The 24832-nt window shown below is 32.8% G+C and overlaps 1 protein-coding gene across 1 annotated transcript in view; it reads right to left on the bottom strand.

The window, feature by feature from the left end:
* The window catches only part of LOC129219096 (ryanodine receptor-like), a 295024-nt gene that overhangs the window by 147812 nt on the left and 122380 nt on the right, over nucleotides 1-24832 (bottom strand). Inside the window, 11 exon segments of the mRNA XM_054853416.1 lie at nucleotides 559-685; nucleotides 3783-3931; nucleotides 5347-5471; nucleotides 6511-6784; nucleotides 11041-11139; nucleotides 14876-15036; nucleotides 18280-18395; nucleotides 19762-19914; nucleotides 21079-21216; nucleotides 23384-23581; nucleotides 24174-24367. Coding sequence (XP_054709391.1) covers nucleotides 559-685; nucleotides 3783-3931; nucleotides 5347-5471; nucleotides 6511-6784; nucleotides 11041-11139; nucleotides 14876-15036; nucleotides 18280-18395; nucleotides 19762-19914; nucleotides 21079-21216; nucleotides 23384-23581; nucleotides 24174-24367 — 1734 coding nt within the window.

Raw genomic sequence — 24832 nt, 5'->3', positions numbered from 1 at the left:
GCAATCCTGTCTTAATTTCAATCTATATATTGCATTCCTTGTATTTAATTCCGTTTACCTTAAAAGCAACAAATGTTTAGTAAAATTAATTTTAAACGAATATCTGTCTCACAAGTTAAGATTAAGTGATTTCAGAGGAAGGATGTATGTTAACATTTGATCATTTTACACCATCTTACTTGATGGAAAATGAATTTAGCTGAGCTGTTATTTTGATAGTAATCTCGGGATGTGCAGGAAGTTTTCTGTAATGTCAAGTTAATGAAAAATCTTATACACAAAATTTCCCATGAAGCTTAAAAAATTGCTCAACTTTCATAAGCCAAAAAAAATTAAAAAAAAGCTTTTCAGTAAATGAAGTATTGCCAATAATAAAATTTTGAAAACGAAGCTTAATGATTGTTAAAATCTAAAATAAAAATTTTACTCATTCCTCCATTTATTTCAGAGTTATAACTTTTATTTGATGCATGAGCACTTTACCACAGTGACCACTTTACTTAACCTGACCTTAATTATTATAAGCTTTACATGTAGAAACAATATGATAAAACTTACCGGTCCAGAATCACTTTGAGCTCTTTTCGCAAGAGTGTTGATCATCACTTTCATGACATTTTCGTGAACTCTTAAAATGCGAATGAGATCAGGATGCTGGAAGAATACGCGGTTGCTGACCATTGCCCTAAAGGAAAATAAAAAAAAAGAATAAAAATACGGGATTTCACACTACAGAAATGTTTAGCTTTACAATTTTGTACAAGTGTACTTCGTAAAAGGCTTGTAAAACTTCATTAAACATATGATTGTACTCTAAAAAAGTCTCACATTTTATCAGTATTTATGATTTGGCAAAATGTAAACAAAATGAACTATATACTACAATGCAATCTAGACTTTTCAAAAAATTGATTAAAAATAAAAGTTACTTGACGAGTGTGCTCAAAATAAAAGTGGGAACAACCCACAGCTAAAACTTACACAGTTAGTGAAAAAATAAATACGACTTTCAGTTTAGGAGATATTGTTTGGTGATGAGATAGTTAGTTATTTAGCTTTACCACACCTGATATTTTATCAACTATATTAAAATCCGATCATATCTATGTAAGTATGTTGTTTCAAGTCCTCGAGAACCAGGGCCGCGCCGTCCGTATGTGCGAGGTCGTGCGGGGCACGCCGGCGCCAGAGTAAAAAGGCGCCGAGCTCTACCTATCAAAAATGCTCTTAAAAAAATGGGGAGAATCTCTCTTACCAAAAAAGAAACAATAAAACTGAACTTTTCATTAAATCTAGAGCCTGATCAAGCCAAAATTATGCCCAGGCCCTGGCACAATTTGGTGCCCCTCTCACAAGAAAATCTCCAAATTTTTCAAGTGGAAGTTTCCAAAAAATGGAAGAAAAAAATTACCCTGTTTTGGTATCCCTAAAATTGTGGTGCCCAGGTCCATGGATCTGCCGGACAGTGCGTTTACCGGGTCCTGCTTATATCCAATTGTGGCGGTGAAATTACACTGCTCATTAAAACAAGCAATCCGCTCGCTGCCTACCCAAAAGGAAAAGTTAATGCCTTGTTGTATCTAAATATGCTATTCAAAAGCGCAATCTTTTACTGTGGAAACACATGATGCTAATTATTGTATACATAAGCATTTTTTCTCCTAATGTGGAGCCGTGAATGCTATTTCGGTATCTCTACAGTAATAGGCGCCCGTATGCAAAATTTTAAGGGGGGGGGGGGGCTCAGATATATTCACCATGGTTTAGCAGGATAGTTTCCCCATAGAAACCGATTTCAGCACAGATTAGAGTTATTTAAATTTGACATTTTTAATAACTTATTCATTAATGGCTGGAAAAGAAATGTTTTTGCATTTTTGCAAAGAAAAACGTATTCAAAGCAAGGAAGTGCTCATTTCTAAGGAGGGGGGGGGGGGCTTAAGCTCCCACTTACCCCCTATATGGGTGCCCTTGTCTACAGTACATAAATCTGAGTGAGCATATGAGGTGCAAGAAATTCATTCCCCATTTTGGTTTTTGAGGTTATTATGTTGTATTGTAATTTGTGAAATATGTCCTTTTTTGATTTCAAACAATTGTTCGTGGTAATTCGAACAATGTTATCATACATGGAAAAATTCCGTAAGCCCATTTGCATTATTTTACTTGTACGTAATGTTTATATATTGTAGACATCAATTTCGGTTAACTTTTTAGTTCCAGAAAGTAGCGACTTGACCATAATTGCTGGATTCCCTCCCCTCCTTTCTTTTTTTCTTTAACTATTTTCGTTTTTAAAGAGCTATGGACAATGAATTTGTTTTAGATACCATATTCAATGCCTTCTTAATGATTCCGTATTTTAGAAATATTGGTTTTACCCTAAAAGGTTTCAGTTTCAGATTTTAAGGTGGAATACCCTCTCTACTTCAATTTAGAAATATGAGTACCCTGTTATCATGTTTTAAACAGGCATAAAAGTGTTTAATTATTCATCAATTAGAGATTAGAGACATCTTTAGAGCGGCGGTAACTTTGAAACTTAAAATATTTTTTTTAACCAAAACGCATTATTAGCATATCAGAGGAGCTACTGAACTTGAAATATCTTCGAGATATGAAGTAAAAACATACACTGTAATCCAAAATTTAATGCACATCTTTACAGATTTTTTTTTAAATAAATTAACTGCCAAACTTTTTTTTCCCACTTCATATTTGTTTAAAAAAACCTCATTCCGAGTGTTTACTATATTTTCGCCAGGCGACACTGCATAAAGGCGCTCAAAAGACATTTGCACGACGGCGCCGATCAGGCTTGGCGCGGGCCTGTCGAGAACCGTAGCGGTTTGAGGTTCTAACACGGAATCAAAATATTTTTAATTTTACGGGAACGTTTTAAACCCGATTTTACCTTTGCACGACTTTAATTTAGCGGAGATAATAATTAAAACGTCAATTCTTAGAGACGTTTTATTTTCGGCAACGCTGCTGGCATCATGCCGATAAATCTGGTTTGAGGAGTGGATTGAGTCAAGTTAGCCGCTTGCCAACATTGCGTGCTGCCAGCAAAATTTGTTTAAGAGGCGTTTTTTGACACGACGATTTTTTCATCTTTTCCATTAAAGGAATGAAATTTATGTTTTAAGAAAGTAAATTACAATTATTTCGCTAACTTAAATTGCCTCAAACGGTACGTATGAGGAGAAGCCCTCGAAGATGGTGTACCCCAACCCACTGCAGGTGGGTCGTGAAAGCCACCGTGTTCGCCATAAAAGATTAGACTACACTATTAAAATCCGACCGTGTATGTATGTAATTCTTCTTCTATTTTCTATCACAGACCCCAACCAGTTTCACGTAAAACAAATGAAGGAGTGCGAACTAAGCGCCTTGCCTTCAATGTGTATGTATTTATACATGTATGCGAATACTCGCTTCTTGATTGGGTGTTTGGTGCCAGGGACTACTATCAAGGTCAAGTGAAATCCCGCAGACGTGTAGATTAGGCTCTGCATGACCTTGATGAGGTCATACATCAAACTTTTTACGTGACACTGTTGACGTCATCACTATGTGAGATACCACAGGCGGCTGGCGAAAATCAATTTTTTTAATTAGAAGCAAATCCCAAGCTACATTATTTGCTAATTTATATTTGATAGTGAGTTAATTCTATTTTCACTTACGACTTACGCTTAAGTTCAGACTTTATTGAGGTTTATTTGTATAAGAAAGGATTCAAAAAATGTAAGCAAAAATTACATGTCACTGAACCTTACCATAAACTATTCCGCATTATTTCTTCCTCTTCCGGACCCATTTGTACTGGAAGAAGTGCTCGAACTCGTTGTAAATATCCCAGAAGCACTACAACATCGTCTTTGCTGTTGGTACTTATCGTATAAGTATTTTCCATTGCGTTCATCATCTAAAATCACATTACGCATAAGGAATGTTTTTAAAAAATAATAACAAAAAAATAATTTAAAAAAAACGTGCATTTTTTAAAAATATTAAACAATTTTTTGGTAAGCAAAAAATAGACATCGTATTTACTAACAAAATTATAATACTTTCTCTGACGCAAAACAATGCGAAAATCTTAAGAATCTGCAATATAAGCACGTTGTAGGGTTAAGATGCGAAAAATTTAGAAAATTTTTCTACTCTATCGGTAGTCATAAACAATATGGGGCCTTTCCACAGAAAAACGATCATTTTGTCCCGCACATGACGACTGAAAATAATGCTTTAAAATATTTATGAACATATTTTCCCTGCTTAACAAATTATTAACTTATGTGGGATTTAGCGAAAAATTTCATCATTACCCCTTAAAATTATTACTTTTTAATTAAATGTATGAACCATCACATGCGGGACAACGGGTTGTCTTTTTCGTGAAATGGCCCTATAACCTATCCTGCCCAGATATAGGTACTGGATCAAAAAACTCTCCTCTTTTTCTTTCTTTCTTTCTTTTATTTTATTTATTTTATTTTTTAAACTGTGGTTGCCGGGCCGCTTAAATTTCCGATAGAATTCTAAAAATGCAACGCTATTTTAATTTTTGTTTAAAAGGTGACTACCTGCCAAATATAAGACATATTTAATTTATTTATCAACTTAAGCCTAAAAGCATGGTTCCAACTTTAAATGAAGGCATAAACAGCGATCCTAATGCAAAAGACAACTTAAGGTATTGCCAAAATTATAAGCAGGAAGAAGATTCAAAGCATTATGCAGACGATCTAAAAAGTTTCGAACTACCGTTACTGAAATGAAAATAAATGGATGATACGATTTCAACAATGCTCAGTTATGTGATAACTACTTACAGTTTGAATATGCTTGTTACAAACAACATTTACGTTCCTCAGTGACTTTTTGGTGAGGGCGTATATTGATACTGTATGATTTTTTTACTTTTGTTGTAACAAAGACGCGCTTAAGAGCCCAAAAACAGATTTTTGCAATTGCTCTTTTGAATTTTATGCATAATAAAAGTTGATTCATATATTCAGAAATATATAAGTAGGTGACGGTCTTATTCATTGACTTGTTATAGATTAATAACTTAAAATTTCTGATCATTAAATATAACACCATAAAAAATATTTTAATATATAAACTTAACTTCCCATTTATTCCTCTACTGTTAAATATAATTTTTCCGAAATTGTTGCGGAATCAAAATAAGCAACAAAATATTTTTTGCCTTAAATATTAGCAGGAATTAAACTAGTAATAAGTGTTTGAAATGCCGATTACGGTAGTAAGTAAATACATGTACTTTATTGATTTGTACGTAATAATGAAATCCTCTAAATGTCGAACACATACCTCTCCTATACCATTAAATGCTCGAAGTAGAAGATGAAACATTTGCCGCACAAGCTCTCGATTTTCAAATTCAGTCTCCTCAGCCCATTTGACTAATGTTATCACAATTTTCTTTTGCAGTAATTCTAGAAATAGCAGAAAACAGCACATCAAAAAACACATTGAAATGCCATTCCTTAAACTTAAGCAAATGAGTTGATCATTGAAAGTGTTTTGTCTGTTCAATTAACAGCCTTAGTCTCTAGTCGTTAAGGCAGCCTTCAAAAGTATAATCAGTTTGAAACTTCATTGGGACAGTATAGTTGTTTAGTGCTACGAAGGTTTTTTTTTTTCGGATTGAAAAAGAAATTCTGCGTCACTACAAAACATGAGTATACTGCATATTTTTCAATTTGTGTCTTTCAACTTTTCTTTTATTTTTCTTTTTGAGTTCAAAAAAAGCTGCAAATATCAACGAGATTCAATAATTTTTACTCCATCATAAATACAAAAAATAGACGTAACATGCAAATTCGCACTAGCAGCAGGAAGAACCAGCGAGGTTAATTCAGTTAAACTTTAATCGAAGTTTTCCGTCATGTTAATAAAAGAATCTGAAAAATGCTTGTGAGTACAGCAATTAAAATTCTGAGCCTCATTTTAATAAGACTGTCCAAAATATCATATTTAGACAAATATATTTTAACGTCTTTATAAGCGTATTTCATGCATTTGAAATCGAAAAAAAGCCTCAAAAGTTTAGGTAAGTGAATTTTCAAGCTTTTAATTTCAAGTAAAAAAAATCCATTGTGAAGAAAGGGGAAAAACCCATAGAAATTGTAACTTTAAAATATTACATTTGAATGTTTTTTTTTTTAAATATAAACTGCCAATTGCTCAAAATCTTAAAAATCAAAACAGACGCATTCCTACTTTTCCTTCTATCTCTTATTTCATCCTTCAATGCTTCAATTTTATGGAAAAAAACACTCCAACAGGTTTTACTGTCTTCGCATATTTCATTCCTCCTCTGAAGCAATTTTACTCTTCTAAAAGATGTGAAGAACTTTTACTCATTGAAAAAAAGAAACCTAGCTTTGTCTTTGTATTTTGATAGCATGAACTTGCCAATATTTAAACGCAATACTATTAAATAACGTTAGATGAGATAATAAACTTACTAACCTTCTGCTCTCGGGCCTTCCTTTTCTGTAGTTTCAGTTTCTTGATCTGCTGCTTTTACCATCTTCACAATGTTCAATATCCGCTGAGTCCATGGTTTGGATGGTTCTTCAGATTTTTCTTCCGTTTCTTCTTTCTCTTCGGAAGAACAAAAACCTTTTATACGACTGACCAACTCCTCATGGTAATTTACCAAGGTTTCACGCAAATCTTCCCCACAAGAACATTGGTCTGCTTGATCTTCTTCTAAGTTTTTGAAGCACAAGATTGCTCTCATCTGAAATATTGATTTTATTTGTACTTTTCAGAAATAACATAAATAAAGCAATTATCAATTCTGTACCTGGGAGGTAAATGGTGCTATTTTACAAAAAAAAAAAAAAAAAAAGTCAGGAGATGAGTTTAAAGTTTTTCTTTTATGATGATTTGTATTAGGGGAGACCGGGGTTAGTTGTGCCATCGTCCTAACTGAGCCGATACTTTTCAATACCTGTCTCTTCATGTGAATGAGCAGGTTGTTGGTCTCAGTGACTTGTGTAAGTTTGGAAGCATGCTGCTTCCACTGCTCTGGAGTAATTTAACTGATGTAACTGGTGTAAAACACGTCGCTTGTAAAAGATTGCGCAATGGTAAAGTAACTATAGAATTCATTATTATTATCATTATTATTATTACTATTATTATTATTATTAATTATTAAGTATTATTATTATTAAGTATTATTATTATTAAGTATTATTATTATTAATTATTATTATTAGTATTAGTATTATTACTATTATAATAATAATCATTACTAGTCGACCCGTGCGGAACTCCGCACTGTACTTCGAATCGTTTCATAAGGCATTTCGCTCTTTAAAAATTTCAAAGAAATAATATTATGAAGAAAAACCGAAAAAAGTAAGCGCAAAAGAGAAGGCATGTAATTTGAAGACATCAGTAACAAAACCTCGTTAAATACAACGTTGTGATAATTTGCTCATCGCTCCCCTTTTGGTTATAAGTATTTTCAATGCAAATATAAATATCATTAAAAGTGTGGCTGAGTGACACGTGAAAAATCAGTAATTTTGCATGTGAAAAAACAGGTTGTGGCAAATAAAGTCCTGCCCATGTGAGCATCTGATCGAAAAAAAAGAAACATTAAAGATATATTTAGTAGCACGGATTCGAACTGGCACCATTCTGATGAACAGTACGACGCTCCAACAAACCTAGCGACTGTGCCTTCCTTTTCGAATGCTATTCATTGAAGTAATACGTAATAAAACACAGTAAAAAAGTGTTTCGCCGAAAAAAATAATAAGATTATGCGTCTATGTTTTGTTATTAGCCAGCATGATACGATTTAAAATTAATCGTAAAACATGGAATTTGATTAAAGAATGAAGAAGATCTCACGTAGCGATTGAAAAAAACATTCTAGAGAAGTAATAATTTCGGTTGAAAAAATAAGTGTTTTTATTTTTGAATATTCAACATTTTACCATAGCAGGCTTCTTTAACCTGTACGGCTTAAAAGCCCGCACTTGTTTTTCTTTTAATCGAACACTTAAAATTCAAAACCAAAACCAGTTGAACTGAGTCCGTTTTTTAAGTGTAATTTTTCGAACGTAGACAAAATGTTTTTTTTTTTTTTCAGCCGAAAGCAGAGGAGTAGAAAATGATTTCTTACTAATGAAGTTGATAATAATTTTAATGTTTTATATCGTATTAGAATAAATAATTAAAGATTTACTGGTTGAAACTCGTAGTTTTAATTTGGCATAGTATTTTTTCATTTGTACAAAAGTTCGAACACTGCTATTAGAAAAATCTACATTTCAGCATACAATGAAAATGTTTTTCTGCTCAAAAAGGATTGCCTTGAGGTATATCTAATTCGTTTTTTATGCTTACATTATGCTCAGTGGTCTGGACGAAGTCAAAGCTTAATGAAATAAAGGGAAGAAACACCCTTCGATTAGCAGTCAACTTATCTGAATGATAACTGTAGCCTGCATAAAGGAGTCGAAACACCAAATAGCATTCCCACTGCAATTTATTTTATTACATGTGTTATCTGTTGTATGTTATGAGTACATGTAATGCGTAATATTACTGTAAATTTGCTAATATGTCAGACAGTCCGAACTGGCCCGAAGTTCATACAGTTTATAGCCGAACGCTCTACCGAAAAAAAAAAAAAAAACCACAGGTAATTTTAAATTTTTTTTCTTGCCGAGAAGTGTTTTTATTTAAAAAATTTTTTTTACAATTTGTTACCGCAGGCTGTTTGAACCGTTATGACTTAGATGGCAGCACGTGTTCATCATTTAACAGCACGGTTAAAATACAAAATAATTTGAACTAAGTTCTTTTTTAAGCGTAGCTTTTCAAATGTAGTAAAAATGTGATACTCTATTTTTTTTTTTTTTTTTTTTTTTTTTTTGCAAAAAGAAGAAAAATATATATATTACCCTTTAAATTGAGGTAGTATTTTTTTAATTTGTACAAAGAGTCAAAAACTCATTAGAAGAATCTGTATTTCAACATACAATTTATTATATTTTACTGAACAAAAAACAATTCCAATATAGTCTGAAATCTTAAACCTGATACTTATATTTTCTCTTACATTATGCTTTAATTTCCTTCCCGGAGCCAAAACTTGAAAAAAAAAAAAAAAAAACCCTCACAATTGAGTATTAATTTAGCTCCATGTTGCACCAAGTTTTCATAACAGCTAGGAGCGTTTCTACCTCATGTGTCCCCTCATATTTACTATTCATATAATGCGCGATATTTTTCTAATTTTTTGATGCAGATTGCCCGGACGTGGGCCCGAACACGCATTCACCTGGTTACGAAGAGAATGCTCTGCCGATCAAGCTAGTCAGCTCTGTCGGTCATAGCGCAAATTAAAGTTATAAGTTTAACTGAAAACCTCATTCTGGTTCTTTAAAACAGGTTTTTCGGCTGAAAAACACAATTTTTAGACCGTGGGTCTATTTTTCGTCAGTAGCCAGCACCATAAGCTTTAAAATAAGGCGTAAATCAAAGAAATCGATCAAGAATTGAGGAAAATCTGGCGTAGAAACCAAAATCAGGCTACAGAAATAATATATAAGGATTATTACTACTATTATTATATTCATTTACTTCACCCGTCTTTTTAGTGGACATTTATTTACAATGACTTTTGTCAATGGTATTAGACAGTTCGAACTTAGCGCTAAGTGTTCATCTGCACAGGTCACTCCTGCCCACATTTTATCCTGTTTGAGGCTCACCAGACGGGACCTGCTTGGTGATCCTTTACTGGTCTTGGACTTCCTCAGGGTGAATGGATTCATGGACCTGATCTGGCTCTGGGGATCTCGGGGATGAGAAACAACAACACTATAGCATAACATCTCACGAATTTTGTGTAAGGTTACACCAGAATTGTCTGCATGCTCACCGAGAAATTTTAGCAAAAAATTAAGCTTTCCTCTGACTTTCGTGAACGGTTACTCATTTTTAAGTGTAAATTGACTTATACTTCAAGTTAACTATTCGATGGTTTAAACTATTCAAATATATTAAATGATCAGGTAATAATGTCTTTCTATACGATTTAAATTGAAAGTATAAAAATGAACTAGTAGGTCACAATACTTCAAATTTCGTTATAACAGTAAAACAACAATTTCATAATAGAAACCCCTCGTTTTTTTTCTTTGCTGCTTTGGCTTTCAATCATTCGTTTATTGAATATTTATCACGTTCATGCTTTCTCACAATCCATATACACGGATTTAAAATTTATTTCGATACACAAACAAGACATTTTTATAGCACTAAGAGAGGAAATAACACACAAGACATCTGAGCGGATACGATCTCACAACGTCAATCTCACAACAAGCTCTCAAATCAAGAGTCTTATTTATTTTTTACCATATTCAGCCGCGAAGGCCCGTGTTCGTTTCACTAATAAGAGTTTACGAGCTTTGCGTCAACGCCAAACTTTACGCATGCGCTTTGAATTCTACCTCATTTTTTAAAGTAATTTTGGCCCACAGAGCAAGATTCCTCCAATAATTTGAGTGTTTGAAAAAAAAGATATGACTTACTCAAGAATTCGTGAAACGTTACACCCATTAATACTGGTGAATTTGCACTAATTTTTTACACTGCTTTAAACAAATAACTTTCTCTAAAAGTTCTTGCGACCATGCGATCATATTTATAGAACAATGTGTGTTCATATAATATGGCAATGAATTTGTAAATTATAGTACCGCAGGTAGTAACTTGATGTAATAACAATTCGACGTTATTCAAAAAACAATGATCAACAAGTACCAGACAATAAATTTTCAAAAAATGTATTTTCAAAAAAAAAAAAAACTATACTTTTTGAGCCTTTTCCAGTTTGATCAGCATCATTTAGATAGAAAAACTTGTCTGATAATGTATCTTCGATTTCGTAGTTTATGGCATATGTTTAGGTCAATTTGATTTCAGTCGAGAATTTCCGTAAAATGAGTTTTGAAAATGAGTTACCTGTTCTTTAGGGGAACATCGGAATTCTCTTGTTTTCCTTGCAGCAACAGCAGACGGCATATCTGATTGTTTAATTTCAATATACCTTCGCAGCTGGTCCTGTTAATGAAAGATCAATAAAAATCAATGTATATATTTTATGTTCTTTAAAACTGATGTTATTTTATGCTAAAAATGGAAATATTAACTTTATATATTTTTCTTCTTTCCGCTTATTTTCTTATAGATTTAGGGAATGTTAAAGCAACTCCGTGTAACTTTTTTCTTATTCTGGTGACTTTGAGAGTTTTAAGGTTGTGTAGTCCGTACATCTTGAGACCTAAGCATATTGTTTCCTGGAACCTAGTTCTAGTTTTAGATGCAGCAAATTAGTTGTAAATCGTGTGCTCCTTAACTACTTTCAAAGTGTTGTCATTTTTCTGTAAAAATATGGAACAGTTTTTGTTAATGAAAAATGTTTTTTCACACAGGGAGTTATTCACTATCACCACAAGTTTAGTAAAGCTGATAGTGAATATATTTAAAAGAACACATGAGTTTACTTATTTATTTTTATTTTTCACTGGCTCTTTTTCCGCTTGAAAACTAAAAATAGATGTCTTTTTGATATCCGATACTTTACCTCCCGACTTTTGGGCACCGATGCAACGGTCCCAAAATATTGCTTTATTGGAACTGCTTTTAGCTATACTAGACCAAAGTGGGATAGACCAGGGAAAAACAAATTATAACTGGAGAGCCTTCAGTCATAAAATATGGATGCTGCTCCGCAGCAAATATCCTCACAAGTTTTTGAGCATCAGTCGAGCTTCGGTCTAGCATGCAGAATGAAGAATCTATTTTTTACCAAATCGAGTAAATATTGAGTTGAACGTTTTGAAGCTTATCTATATATATATAAATGAATGTTTGTCTGTATGTCATTCATGAACTCAAAAACTACCCGGCAGATTTGGCTGAAACTTTCACCGTTTGTTATTTTTGGTACTGGGAATGTTTATAGACCAGTTCGAAAAAAATCCGATCGATAGTTCCTTTTTTATTCCAATTTAAGTCACAATCCATTGGATAAATACGAATAAAATTATCGACTGCAGAAATTAATTCGCGTGAAAGACCTCATTGATAAGAAGTTAGCTGTTGCCATTTTTCTTGAGTTTGAACAAATAAATTCTTTCTTTATTGTTTTATGGCTTTTCATGCAACGGGGGGATTTAAAACTTTTTCTATTTGATATTTTTATCGATTGATTGATCTTGCAAACTGCGTGAGTACAAAATTTGAGTATAGTCATGGCTTCACTTGATACCTGGACCGATTATTATGAAAATTGCTATATATATATGTATTTTTCCCCGGAGAAGGTGCATAATATGCTCATTAAAGCCACTCGCCACCAGGGGGCACTGCAGAGTAGCAACTTGTGCCCCGTTCAACCGATTGTCATGAAAATCAGTATAATGATGTATTTTTTTGTTGTCGTAGCAAGGCGCGTCGGGTATAGCTAGTTGTGAATAAATAATACTTAATTAATAAAGACCAAATGTATAAAAATTAGCAGAATTTTATCCTTTTTTGAGAATTGTGTTTGTATGAACTGAAGTGTTATTAAATTTTTTTTGCACGATAAAAATAAATCCAAACTTGGCGACGGGGCAAGTTTACGCGTTGGCGTCTGAGCACCTTTACGCACGTTCTTACTGTGTCTTACTTCTAAACATGCCCTGACGGTTTTTTCACTACGAACTGTCTCAAAACTTGGTATTTTCAGGCTATTTAGTTTTGAAAGTCAAAATTTAGTTTTTAATTGAGTAAAAAAATTCGTATCTAATAGCTTACAATCATATAGTGCTGTCTTCACGCCCGTTCAGTTTTTACTTTATACACTACTCAGTTTGAAATACATTTGCTTTACTTTAACGATTTTAAGACATTATGTTCAAAACCCTAATAGAAACACAGGTCAAAATAAATATGCGTAAACGTGCCCCGTGTTTGGTGCATGTTTACGCAACCGACTCAGACTCAAAAATAATTTTTTTAAAGGTTAAAAACACAAACTGAGCATTAACTGAATGTACCAATTTTGACTCCATTAACTGCTTTATGAAACCGCAATGTCTAAAAATTCGTAAGTGAAAACAAATATTTTGAAAATTCATTGAAAAAAAATCCGCGCAAACGTGCCCCGGTCTACACTTATATTCAATAGAGGAGAAAAAATATTTTACGTCCAACTCATTCGATCTTAATTTTAATGCTCCATTTCAAAAAAGGAACAAAGATTGAAATTCAATAACAGTTCTAAGATTTTGTCTAAAAAATCAAAATAATTTCCGGATTATCATTAAATGATTTACATGAACAAATTAAAATTTACTTGATATGTTGGTGCAATTATGAAAAAAAAAATCTATATAAATAAAACACAGAATATCTATGTGTGTGTGTATGTTCCCTATACAAATCCACAGTTTGCGTCGGATCTCGACCAAATAAGGCAGGGAGGTACTTTGACACCCAAGATGGAACGTAGAGCGGGTTTTCCAACGTCAAAAAAGACCCGAACCGTTCGAGTTTTAATTTTAGGACCGGAATAAGGCATTAGATGACTTTTTATATCCGAAATAATTATCCGATTTTCTTGATTTACGTATCATTCGAAAGCCAGCGAAAAATTCGCCTGAAGTAGATTTACTTCCTTTAAATTTCAAAAAATCTAAGGCTGCAAAATCACCGGGAAAAAAGTTATGAGCATTTTTAAGCCTAATGGAACATCCATATCAAATCGGAAATGTATCGTTTGCCAATGAGCTCAGTTTAAATTAACGTGAATACAACAATTTTTGATCTGTTGTCATTTTTTTCTTCACTGTGAATAAATAAAATTCTTGCTTCTGCTTTGGGGTAAAATTTTCTCCTTTGGTTATTGTTTGGCTATTTTTTTACTTTGTTTCTTTGTTTTTGTACTGCCAGCGGAAAATAATCAAGGATTGTAGTTACATTAACGAAGGGTTGCGTTTAATTTATTCGGGACTTGTACATTTGCCGTTAACAAAATTTAAGAATCATTACTTTGATGGGAAATTTTACAGTTTTTTTTCCTTCTGTTATTTAAGCGTTATTTTTGAACAAGCGTTACTTGACCAAACTTTTATTTTCGAGATGGAACGTGCAAGGAAGGGCTACGCAGCTAATAGCAATTAAAATAATCTTATATAGAGAAAGGGAGCGTAAAAGAAAGCATGCTTTGTTAAATAACAGTTATTAATAAAGTTTAAAGCTTCATTTTTTTTTCTCTTTCTACTTTTCTTACATTTTTAATTTCATAGCACTATGCGAATCAATTGGCTCAGAGCTTCTTTTTAAGCAATAAAGTTATGTGCCTTTGTGAATGTTGGAATATTCAGATCCTGATAAACCTCAACGTTTTGGCTGGACCCACTCAGTTGCTTTTCCCCGTGCTTTAGAAAAGCTGGCGGTGGTCTTGACAACAGCTTTCGTTTAATTTTTATGATTGCTACTTGCTATCCGAATTTCTCTAATATCTAATATATTTTTAAGAACCGAGTAACAATAATTGATTCCTTTATTTCAGAAACCAGTCAAGTGCCAAGCTCTAAAGTTTGTAAAAAAGATATTTTTACCATTACATTAAAAAAAATTGATAAGGATTACAATACTTTAAATATTTCTTTCAGTAAAAAACTTTTAAACCCCTTTTGAACAATTTATTATGGTGATAAATCTTCTTAAAATTAAAAATTAGAATGTGAGACTGGTTTCTGAAATAAACGATTCAATTACGTTACTGGTTTTAGGCTCTTGTACTTACGCTTTGCAATTCGCTAACATAATCATCGCAGTAAGCTAGCATAGATTCAATTCTGTGTCTCAGTTGCAAATCGAATAAATGATGCAAGAGGTAACACATTTGAAGTTTTACGCCTTCAGCCAGGTTCATAGTCAATAACCCTCGAACTTGATTTTCGTTTTCTGTAATAAAAAATAAAAGGCTTAAGTACTATGTTGATTTTGAACTGTTTTTCGAGATCAGCATTAAAAGCATTAAGTTTACAACCATCCAAAGGATGGTCTGTTTATATCTCACTTTGACAGATTTCAGGAAAAAAGAGATCAAGTTCAAAAATTTATGATTTCATTGTTTTTATTTTCATAATTAGAGCACCACTGTAGTAGATTTGTATGGTTCTGAAATTTGCTTATGTTTCCTTGTAACGTTCAAGATATTTTCATCACTTCTACGACCCAAAACTGATCGGCTAATTCCGGCGAACTTAAAACTGTAAACCTATTAAACTACTTTACCTGGTCATTCAATCATTCTGAATTACTTGATATATTGTAAATTTTCATGCCGTCGTATGTACATCAATTTTGTCAATTTAGATGGACAAAACAAAGAACAATTGTGGTTTTGAAGACATTCTGTGTTACTTTCGAAATTTTCAATCCAACAATTTGAAAGTTTAAATGTAGCATTTTCTTCTATTGAGATAGTAAAATATTCCATTCTATTCTATCACGTACAAGAAGCTAGCCAGCTTCACAAATATTAAAGGACTGTGAACTTTGTGCTTTACCTTCGCTAACAACACTAGATAGATTTAAGTCAAATAGAAGAATTCTACATTCGTGTCGCAAACAAGAGTAATTTTTACAGCAGAAAAAATAGCTTAATTATTCTACTCACTTACGCAAGAAAGTTAGTTAAAACGGGAGCAGTCAAATTGCTCTCATCACTTTATCCAGCAATAGCGGTCAAAAAAAATCTTTAAAAAATATTCCATTATTGTGTTCAAGTTCAAAAATATATTTTAACATAATTTGTTATGAACAGAACTGAATTCATCTTCATGCCGATCGTAGACAATCCTGAGATCTGCCTCCTCTCCTCTCCCATAAAAAAAAAGGAAGAAAGCTTCTACCTTGACTTTAAGAACTCAACTAAAAACTCTAAAGCCTACTGTGTGGCTTGACGCCGGTTCTCCCGCGATACCTTTTCAGTTAGTTTATTAATGTACAGTCAACTCTCGATAACTCGAAGTCTCAAGGGATCGTCTAAAACCTTCAAGTAATCGGTTGTTTGAGTTATTGGAAGCTCCTTTCCCAGTCTTCTGAAGATTACTTTTTATTTTCTTTTTAAGGAATAGTGCATAGTGGCTAGGCCGTAACACTGATATTTTGGACAAAATTAATTATAAGTATACTACTTTAAAATATCTTTACAGAGAATGAACTTTATTAAGATACTTTGGAAAAGGAAGTTATTGAAACAGCTTACACTTTTTATCGCAGCTTAAAACGTCATTAAGTTTGTATGTAGCAGGCCCAATTTCTTTTCTCTTGATTTCAGTTAAGACTGCTTTAAAATGTCATTTTGTCTTAGTAGCAGATATTTTGATTCATCCAGAAAATTAAGGCTACATTTTTCAGTTTTTGCTAAAATTTTAAGTTTCAAATTTTAGCCAGCAATGAAATTCTAGGTCGCCAGCCCAATCGGCTACTTTTAACGTAATCTTGCAGCACTATTCCTTTTCCCACATGCTGATAAGCAAAGTAATGTGTTTAAGGCAAAAAAAAAAAAAACTTTTTTCTTGTTTTGGCTGCATTTTTACACATAAAATCGAAACGAAACTCTCGTTAAAACTTCGACTTAAAGGGAGTACATTTGAGACATAGAGACAACTTTGTGTTAAAAAACACAAAAATATTTTGGGACCAAATGCAAACTTGGAGATGAAGGAATATTCGAATTATCAGTCTTGGAGTTAGCGAGAGTCAACTGACGACTGTAATTGGGAAATATTTCATTTTGTATGAAAGGATGTATTATGGATGAAAGTATGAAGTATTTAACAATAAAAAAGAATTTTCCTACATAAAAAAATACTGATTTTTTTTCTAGAATAGGGAAAAATGTAGGAACAGTTATTTTTTTTCTCCTTAGAATTGCTGCTTGTTCTGCATTATTAAAGGCTCAGCAGTGGTTGTAAAATCAAACCCATGTGCTCTGCTTGAGCCACCTAGCTTTTTAAAAATTAACAGACATTAATTATGATAAGATACTCTTTTTTTTCATTGATGATATTTTCAGTAGATAAATCATTGAAATTTTGACGATCATAAAAAGACTTGAGTTCGACTAACATTTCATGCCAGGTCAGCAATTTTCTACAACGAAAGTCAAATCCTTTCATTTAAACATTATTGATGCGTTTGGTCTCACGCTCACATTTAACACCAGTTCGTTCGGCAAGTTTTTGAAACGAAATTAAGTGATTATATTTAGACTTTGCTGCAGAGTCTTTGATTCCGATTTGAGTCGCAATTCCGCAACTTAAAGCACAATGAACTTCCCATACGTGCATTTATCAAAAAAAAAAAAGCACTCTGTCCTGAGTAAGTTCTAAAAATAAAAATAAACCCGTGAGGTTCGGGTCTACAGAGCTAAGTCTGACTTATCCAAATCTCTAAAGCAACAACTACTTTTTGAAAATATATTATTTTAAAATGTAATTTAACTAACTTAGTTTGCGGTAATTACATTTGCAATGTAAAACGACACCATACTCGGATATCATCATGTATCGAATCAGATACCGAGGAATAGTTTAATTTTCCTTGCATAGCAATGAATACTTTTTGCCTAATCCATACCGTATGGCAAAGCAACAAAAAGTTAGTAGAAAGCAGTATAAGCTGTACAAGTACTTGGTTCAACATAATTAAATGAAAAACATTAAGCTATTAGAAACGGTCGTATTTCCAATGGCTTTCGCATTAGCTATCGGTTATTTTATTACTTAATTGAGTAGTTTAACTTCCACAGCAATAGTGTATCGCAACATACGTATTTTGATGTTGGTGTAATCATGGCTGTGGAATCGGAGGGAAAATGACCAACTCCAGCTCCAACTCCTTTACCCCAAAATCAGTTCGACTCGGACTCCGCAAGTGCTGGCAGAGTTGCAGATTTTGGGGGAAACTGAAAGACTCCGACTCTTGAAATTTTGAACCTTCGACTCCCGACTCCTTTACCCCAAAATTAGCTCGACCCTGACTCCACAGCCCTGGTTGTAATCGGTGTGAATTCAATATTTAATTCACTTAATACTTGAAATTATAAAACGATTTAATGAAAATCGTAATATACATTTTAGACAAACTAGAGATATGATCAGCGTTATAGAAATTATAATGACATAAAAATCTTACCGGCGTTGAATTCTGGGTCGAAATTTTCTGGATCAATTAAACGCAAGAGCCACTGAAGTTCTTCGTCATTTATAAGACCAATAAGCAACAATTTGTCGGCTAATTTAATGATTGGCCTGTAAAAGAAATTTTAATTCAAATAACGTAAAAAATAATGATTTTGCAACCAACAGCAGTCAGTTCTACAGCAACAATTTGATCCGGATAAATTAGATTTAGCAAGACGTAAAGTTATCAATTTTGGTATTTCATCACCTAACTCTAAATAATTTTCGGAAATAAACTGCTGAGATTGCAATAAAATATGCTGGTAAACTACCATGCAAGAGGTTCAGACTGCCATGTCACTGTTCATTAAAAAAATCATAGTGAAAAACATCATAAAATCAGCAAAAAAAAAAGTTTTTTCATCACAATATTTTTCCCTTGTAAATAGATCCAACTAAAGTTTCAAAATCATTTATAAATGATATATAGGACCTTGTTGATTTGTAGAAAAACTTCGAATACATTAATTGTTTTTTGAAATTGTGTTCATTTCAAATTGGGTAATTTGCTGATTTTTTTTTTTTTTAAATGGTCGATTTTGGGCAGAATTCTAACAGGCTGTAATTGGAGGGGGAAAATGCAATTTTAGGTAAAACCATTTTCGGATATTTTATGAGTCAATTAAATGTAACTGCTGTAAATCTTCAAAGAAAATATCTGTGATGCTCACGTGACACTTCTCAGCGCTACCTGCTAGATTTTAAATACAATTACTATGTACATAAGATGAAGGATTAGCTATCAAAATCCCATGAAAAGATATTTATGACCAACCCCTTTTCCCAGAGAAAATTTTAGCTTCTAACCCTATCTCTCACTGTCTTCGAGAAAATGCTGACTGCAGTAGTGAGTCTTAAAATGATTAAATCTTAGAAACAAGGGCTATAACAGCTATATCTTCATTGCGTTGTGAAAGACAACTGTGAAATGTAATTCCTAAAATCTAGTTGCGTGAAAGTTTTATTACCCTTAGCTTATTGAATATGTGTCGTACACACCCCCTAAAATTTGCAGAAGTAGGGAATATAAAATTGCTTTCTGATTAATTCGTAGACGCTGGAATTTTGCTTTAGGATTAAAATTTAAGCAACTTACTTTCAAGCGAGTTTAGTTTCAATGGAATAGGTTGTGTGAGTCATAACGGAGTGAAGAGGTTTATACTGTACAAAGAGTATCAGGAAGTTTTTTTTTTTAATTTCAATTATAAATTTTAATTGAATAATTCCCTGCTGCGTCCAAATGAACTGGTGATGCATATATTAAATAAGTAACAGATTTTCAAATGTTCACATTGTATCCACAACATCAGTGATTAAATATAATAAATAAACAAGTTTTATAATATCTATTTTAACTCTTCAACGTGAGACAGTTAAAATAACTTTAACAAAAAACGAAATGTATACTAAAATAACGAATAAAGTATGTACTTACACAAAAAGATTCTCATTGCTTCCTCCAATTGGATCCCTGTTTGGTCTATTCCCTTTGCACACAGCATCATTTAAAGCGTCCATAATAAATTGCTTCAAATTTTCCATTGGAAAATAAGGTGTACTGAGGTCTTTTAATGAGACTATCTTTTCTCTGAAAAAACATTGAGATTATTCAATTACGTAAAAAAATAAAATATATTGCATTTGGATTTAAGTAAAGTTATACTCTCCATCCCGAATTTGTTGCTACATTCAGGTCAAAACGTTTGCCCCGGGATAGTTACTGTAACTGAATACTTTTAAACCAAATATTAGAACCGATGATTTTATGATTTCATTTTAACATTTTTTAGTACAACTAACAAAAATTACTTTGAAAAGCCTTCCCCTTAAAACAGTGCTAAATTAGTTTAAAAAAATCCAGGGTTCATAAAGTCTTAAGGCACACCTCATTATGTGAAGACTTCCACCAGTAATCGCATAAAACCACCTTCTAGTTAATGCATCGTTTATTAATTAGAAAGCAAACTGGTAGTCGAGTTCTTATAAAATGGGGCGTGGCTTAAAAGTGTGGGAAATCTGGATTTTCGGAACCGATTTGGTACTAATTTATGAAGAGAAGGAGGGAATATTTGGTCCGTGTAAATATTGCTAATTGATAGAAGAGCACCCTGAAATCTCGAAAACAGATTAAAACAAGACCGTAAAATCATCGGTATCAACAATCAGTACCAAAATATTCAAACGTAGCAACTAATTTGGAACAGAGGGAATATGATATTATTATTTAAAAAAATAAATAAAAAAAAAACATAACAGACGTTGCTTTTAGGAAGATTTTATAAAGTTTATTACTAATGTCTTCCATTATATATATCCATCACTTATTGATTTTATATGAATATCTATGAATATTTCGTGGGACGAAACAAATCTTAAGCTGATCGAGTAGTTAACTTAAAGGGAAGTAGTTTAAAGAGAAAACATGAAACACTCCCTTTTAAGGGGAAGAGAAAATCTTCGCAAGGACGGGTCACTTTCTTCATTGTTACGTGGTATTCGCATTACCCTTGACACGATAATCCAACGGCGATTATTTTTTTTTTTGGTTTAATTGTTAACTAAGCAAAATTTTTCTTCCCCCCAAAAAAAAAGTGAGAAATAGCATTCTAACTCCAATGAAATTCACCGGAGCGACGAACTGTCATGTGTCGATCAAATAAAAACCGGTTTCTTGTTGACGATTGAAATAAAAAACTTGATCATTCTCTATACATGTCCGCTCTAAGGTTGCGAACAAAGATATTTTACTTACGCAATCGGACTCATAGTCATTTCCGGGCGAATGGAGGAGTACTGCATCGTTGATAAGCTATGTGCAGAAGCTGGTTCTTCGTACATAGCACGGAGATCTGGACCCAAAGGTAAAATGAATTCATTCTGTGTTAAGCTCCTGAAAGATGTACAAAAAAAAAAACTTATTATAAAGAAAACTAGCAGTAGTTGTAACTTCTACGTTATGGTCTAATGATTGTTAACAATTGCAGTCGAGCTGAATTTTCGATACTAAAACAGGAAATTAACAATAGTATCTTTAAGAGACTTTTCCGTAAAGAAAAATTGCTCTTTAATTTTTAGTTAACAGTAGATTCAGCCTGTTTCTTCTCTTTCACATTAAATGATTATAGAAAACATAAATAATGATCTAGTTCTTACTCCAATTTAATGAAGGCAAAAAAAAGAAAAAAAAAAGTTGTGCATGACTAGAAATGCAAATGATATTTTTTTCTTTTATTTAAGGTTCTTTAAGCTTATCTTCATATAGCTGAAGTCTCTGAGCCTTTTTATTAAGAGTACGTTTTACTTTTATGTTCCAATATTACAGTTTTTCAGCCTATATGTGGAAATGAAACTTTCCAGCTTTCAAATGTGCGATATTTTTTCATGGTTTATTTCTCTAGAAATGTTTTGTAATGTTGTACCTAAAATCAAAAGAAATGCGAATCGAAAAAGCGAAGAACTACATCGAAATATATTTACCAATAGTGGCAGATTTATAACTTTTCTTTTTAGTAAAAGAGTAATTAGGCATTTGAAGCAAATTTATAGGACAAAAGAAATCTGTCAACGATTCTAAATTTCTATCATCAAATGGTTTTACAGAGCAATACAAAAGTATGAACTTTGAGCGAAATAAGACATATTTCCTAACTTATACATGTTCAGAGCTTTAAAATAGTTTAAATAAATGTTAAACTTTATGTTTTTTTTCCCAATTCACGTGTTAAAACAACTCATTCTATACACGGCGGAAGATAATGTATTACTTCGCAGATTAAGAAAGAATAAAGCAGTCAAGAAGAAAGTATAATACTTTTTTTTTCGCGCATTATATTTCTGAAACGAGAAAAATCTCAGGATAAGCAATGCTTTAATAAAAACAATTTTACTATGATTAAGCTCTTTTGCACAATATTTTGGATAATAATTCGTCTAAGAATGTTGCTATTATCATTAATTTTCCGTACATTGAGAAATTTTCTTCGCTGTTCTAGTTTTAATATATCCATGATTGAAAAAAAAAAACAATCATTTCAATAATAACATTGCTTCCCTTAGTATGTTTTAAACTGAATATGAATAATCCTAAATGATAGATTTACTTTTAAGGAACATAAATAAATCATTGTATCTTTCTCTTAGGCCGCCCAGTAGCATGGCTGGTATAACACAAAGTTCCCAGGCAATGGCCTCAGACTGGAATCTTTGTTGCGGCATGGGTAAGGTTGATCAGTTAAGTATATCTTTGCTTTTTTTTTTTTTTTGGAAACATTCAGGCGATTCCGACTGCAATATAAACGGTAGGTCTCACACTATGTGCTCGGTCTGTCAAACCGTATAAAGGGGGATTCTAAATTGTTTTTACAAACTAAGCGGGGTGACAGTACCCAACCAAACGACCAACAATTACATAGAAACATGGAATCGCATTCTGATCAGGGTGGCAAAAAAGAGAGAAGTGGAAGCGAATCTTTCGAGATTAAGCAATAGAAGTAATCACCTCTGCAGTCATTTTGCACATGTGCTTACGCGGCATATCTCCTAAGATTATCACGAATTTACTATATTCAAATATCCACTGAGAAGAAGCAGCATTTGGCTCTAGTTAGTACAAGATAAAGGTAATCAGAGGAAATGTTATCCTTTAAAAACTGCACAACCTCACCGGTGACACCATCGCTACGATACGCGTGGTCAGTATTTTCAACACTAGCTATAAGTTTTTCACTAAATAATAAATCTGATTGCGCAACTTTTGACATCGTTCATTCGCTCCAATACTGCTGTAAGTTCAAGTTGAAATTCTAATACTCCTCATTTCTGCCTCTCAGAGTAGAATGCGACCCAATGTTCTTATGTAAATATTGGTCATCTGGATGGGTAATATCACCCCTCTTAATTTGCAAAAGCAATTTCGAATCACTCTGTAGAAAATAGTAAGTCGTTGGATTACGAGCAAAGCATCACTTTATTTTAGTTACTTAAAACTATTTCATGTTTAAATATAGTAAGTTTAGCTGAAAAACTGCTAGATTTTGAGAGAATAAATCCGATTTTACCTGGCATAGGCGTGGAATTCCAAATGAAGTGCTATAAGTAAATCTGTAAAAGCTGTCCTCAGAGGTCCAGACATGTATTCTGATTGAATGGCATACATCAGTTGCTTTTCATCAACATGACCACAGATAATATGAGCAGCTCTGTGATTTCCTTGGAAGCATAGGGCACCATAAAGCGCCAGAGTATGAGCGTGAAAACTACAGAAAACGAGTTTTTGAATAAATACATTTCCAAAGCCTTAAAGAAATTTGCATTAAAAATATACATTTTTTTCATAGGGGTTGTCCACAAAGGATGTCACGCTTTGAGGGGCAGGGGGCTGTGAAATTGCGAATGTTCGTGAGAAGAGGCAAGGAAGGATGACATCACACATTTTGGTTGAAATAAAACCCTTTTTTACAACAATATATTTGTAAATTAAAGCGTCACGTGTAACAAAAGGTGGGGACAGGTGTAGTAAAGTGTGACACTTTCCGAAAAAAGAAAAGGTGGATGGGACAAATGTGTTGAAAAAAAAGTGTTTCATCATTTGTGGAAAGCCCATACTAAAACTAAATGAAAAACACTTCATTCTATAAGAAAATTTTACACGTAACAGATAATTATATTACATGAAAATCATACGTTCAAGACAACAGTTATACAGTTGTATCAATTTTTCTTCTGCAATTGTAAGTATGCACCTAAGACCAAGGGTTGAGAAAATAGAGGTACTGCAGGTTAAACGGGAATACGCTGTATAACAAAACAGTTATATACATAAAAAGATTTAGAAAGGTAACTCCTAACCTCAATAACTTCTCTCGCTCAATAAGCTCCAAAACATCTATACAACGATCTTCTTCTGGAATGTGAACGGCTAACATAGAAACAGGATCTTCGCAAAGCATACTCCAACCACGTATATCAGACAACTTCAATGCATGTGGTTTTAAGTTGATGTTTGGAGCGCGAGCCCATTGGTACGGTTGCAAACATTGGACCTAAAGCAGAAGTAGTTGTTATTACCAGGAGAGTCTAAATTGCCGTAAGCATGGATCTTTAGTCATTATAACAGGTATTAGGGGAATGTGGGGCAAAGTGAAATGGTTAAGATGACTGAGTTTATTCGAAATTAACAAATCAGAAAATTGTTTTGAAAATTACAGTATATAAAGAAATAACATTGTATTTTATGATAAAACTTGTGTTGAAACAGTATTTTTTATTTTTGGCAGTAAATTTGAGTCTCCAAAAAAAGGTGGAAAATTTTCACTTTTTTTTCCATGAGGCAAAGTGAAAAATAAAATATTTCTCTAATGAAAAATTTCATTCGATTATAAAACATAATTTTTGATCAAAAGAATCAGCGAATAAATGGTTGAATGAATAAATGAAAAGATAATGAAACAAAAAACGAATAGTTAAATGAATAAATCAATTGATATATGAAGAAAAATAAATGAGCG

The sequence above is a fragment of the Uloborus diversus genome, chromosome 3, assembly GCF_026930045.1.
Source record: "Uloborus diversus isolate 005 chromosome 3, Udiv.v.3.1, whole genome shotgun sequence".
NCBI lineage: Eukaryota > Metazoa > Arthropoda > Arachnida > Araneae > Uloboridae > Uloborus > Uloborus diversus.
The sequence above is the reverse complement of the archived record's forward strand: the minus strand, read 5'-3'. Positions and strand labels throughout refer to the sequence as shown.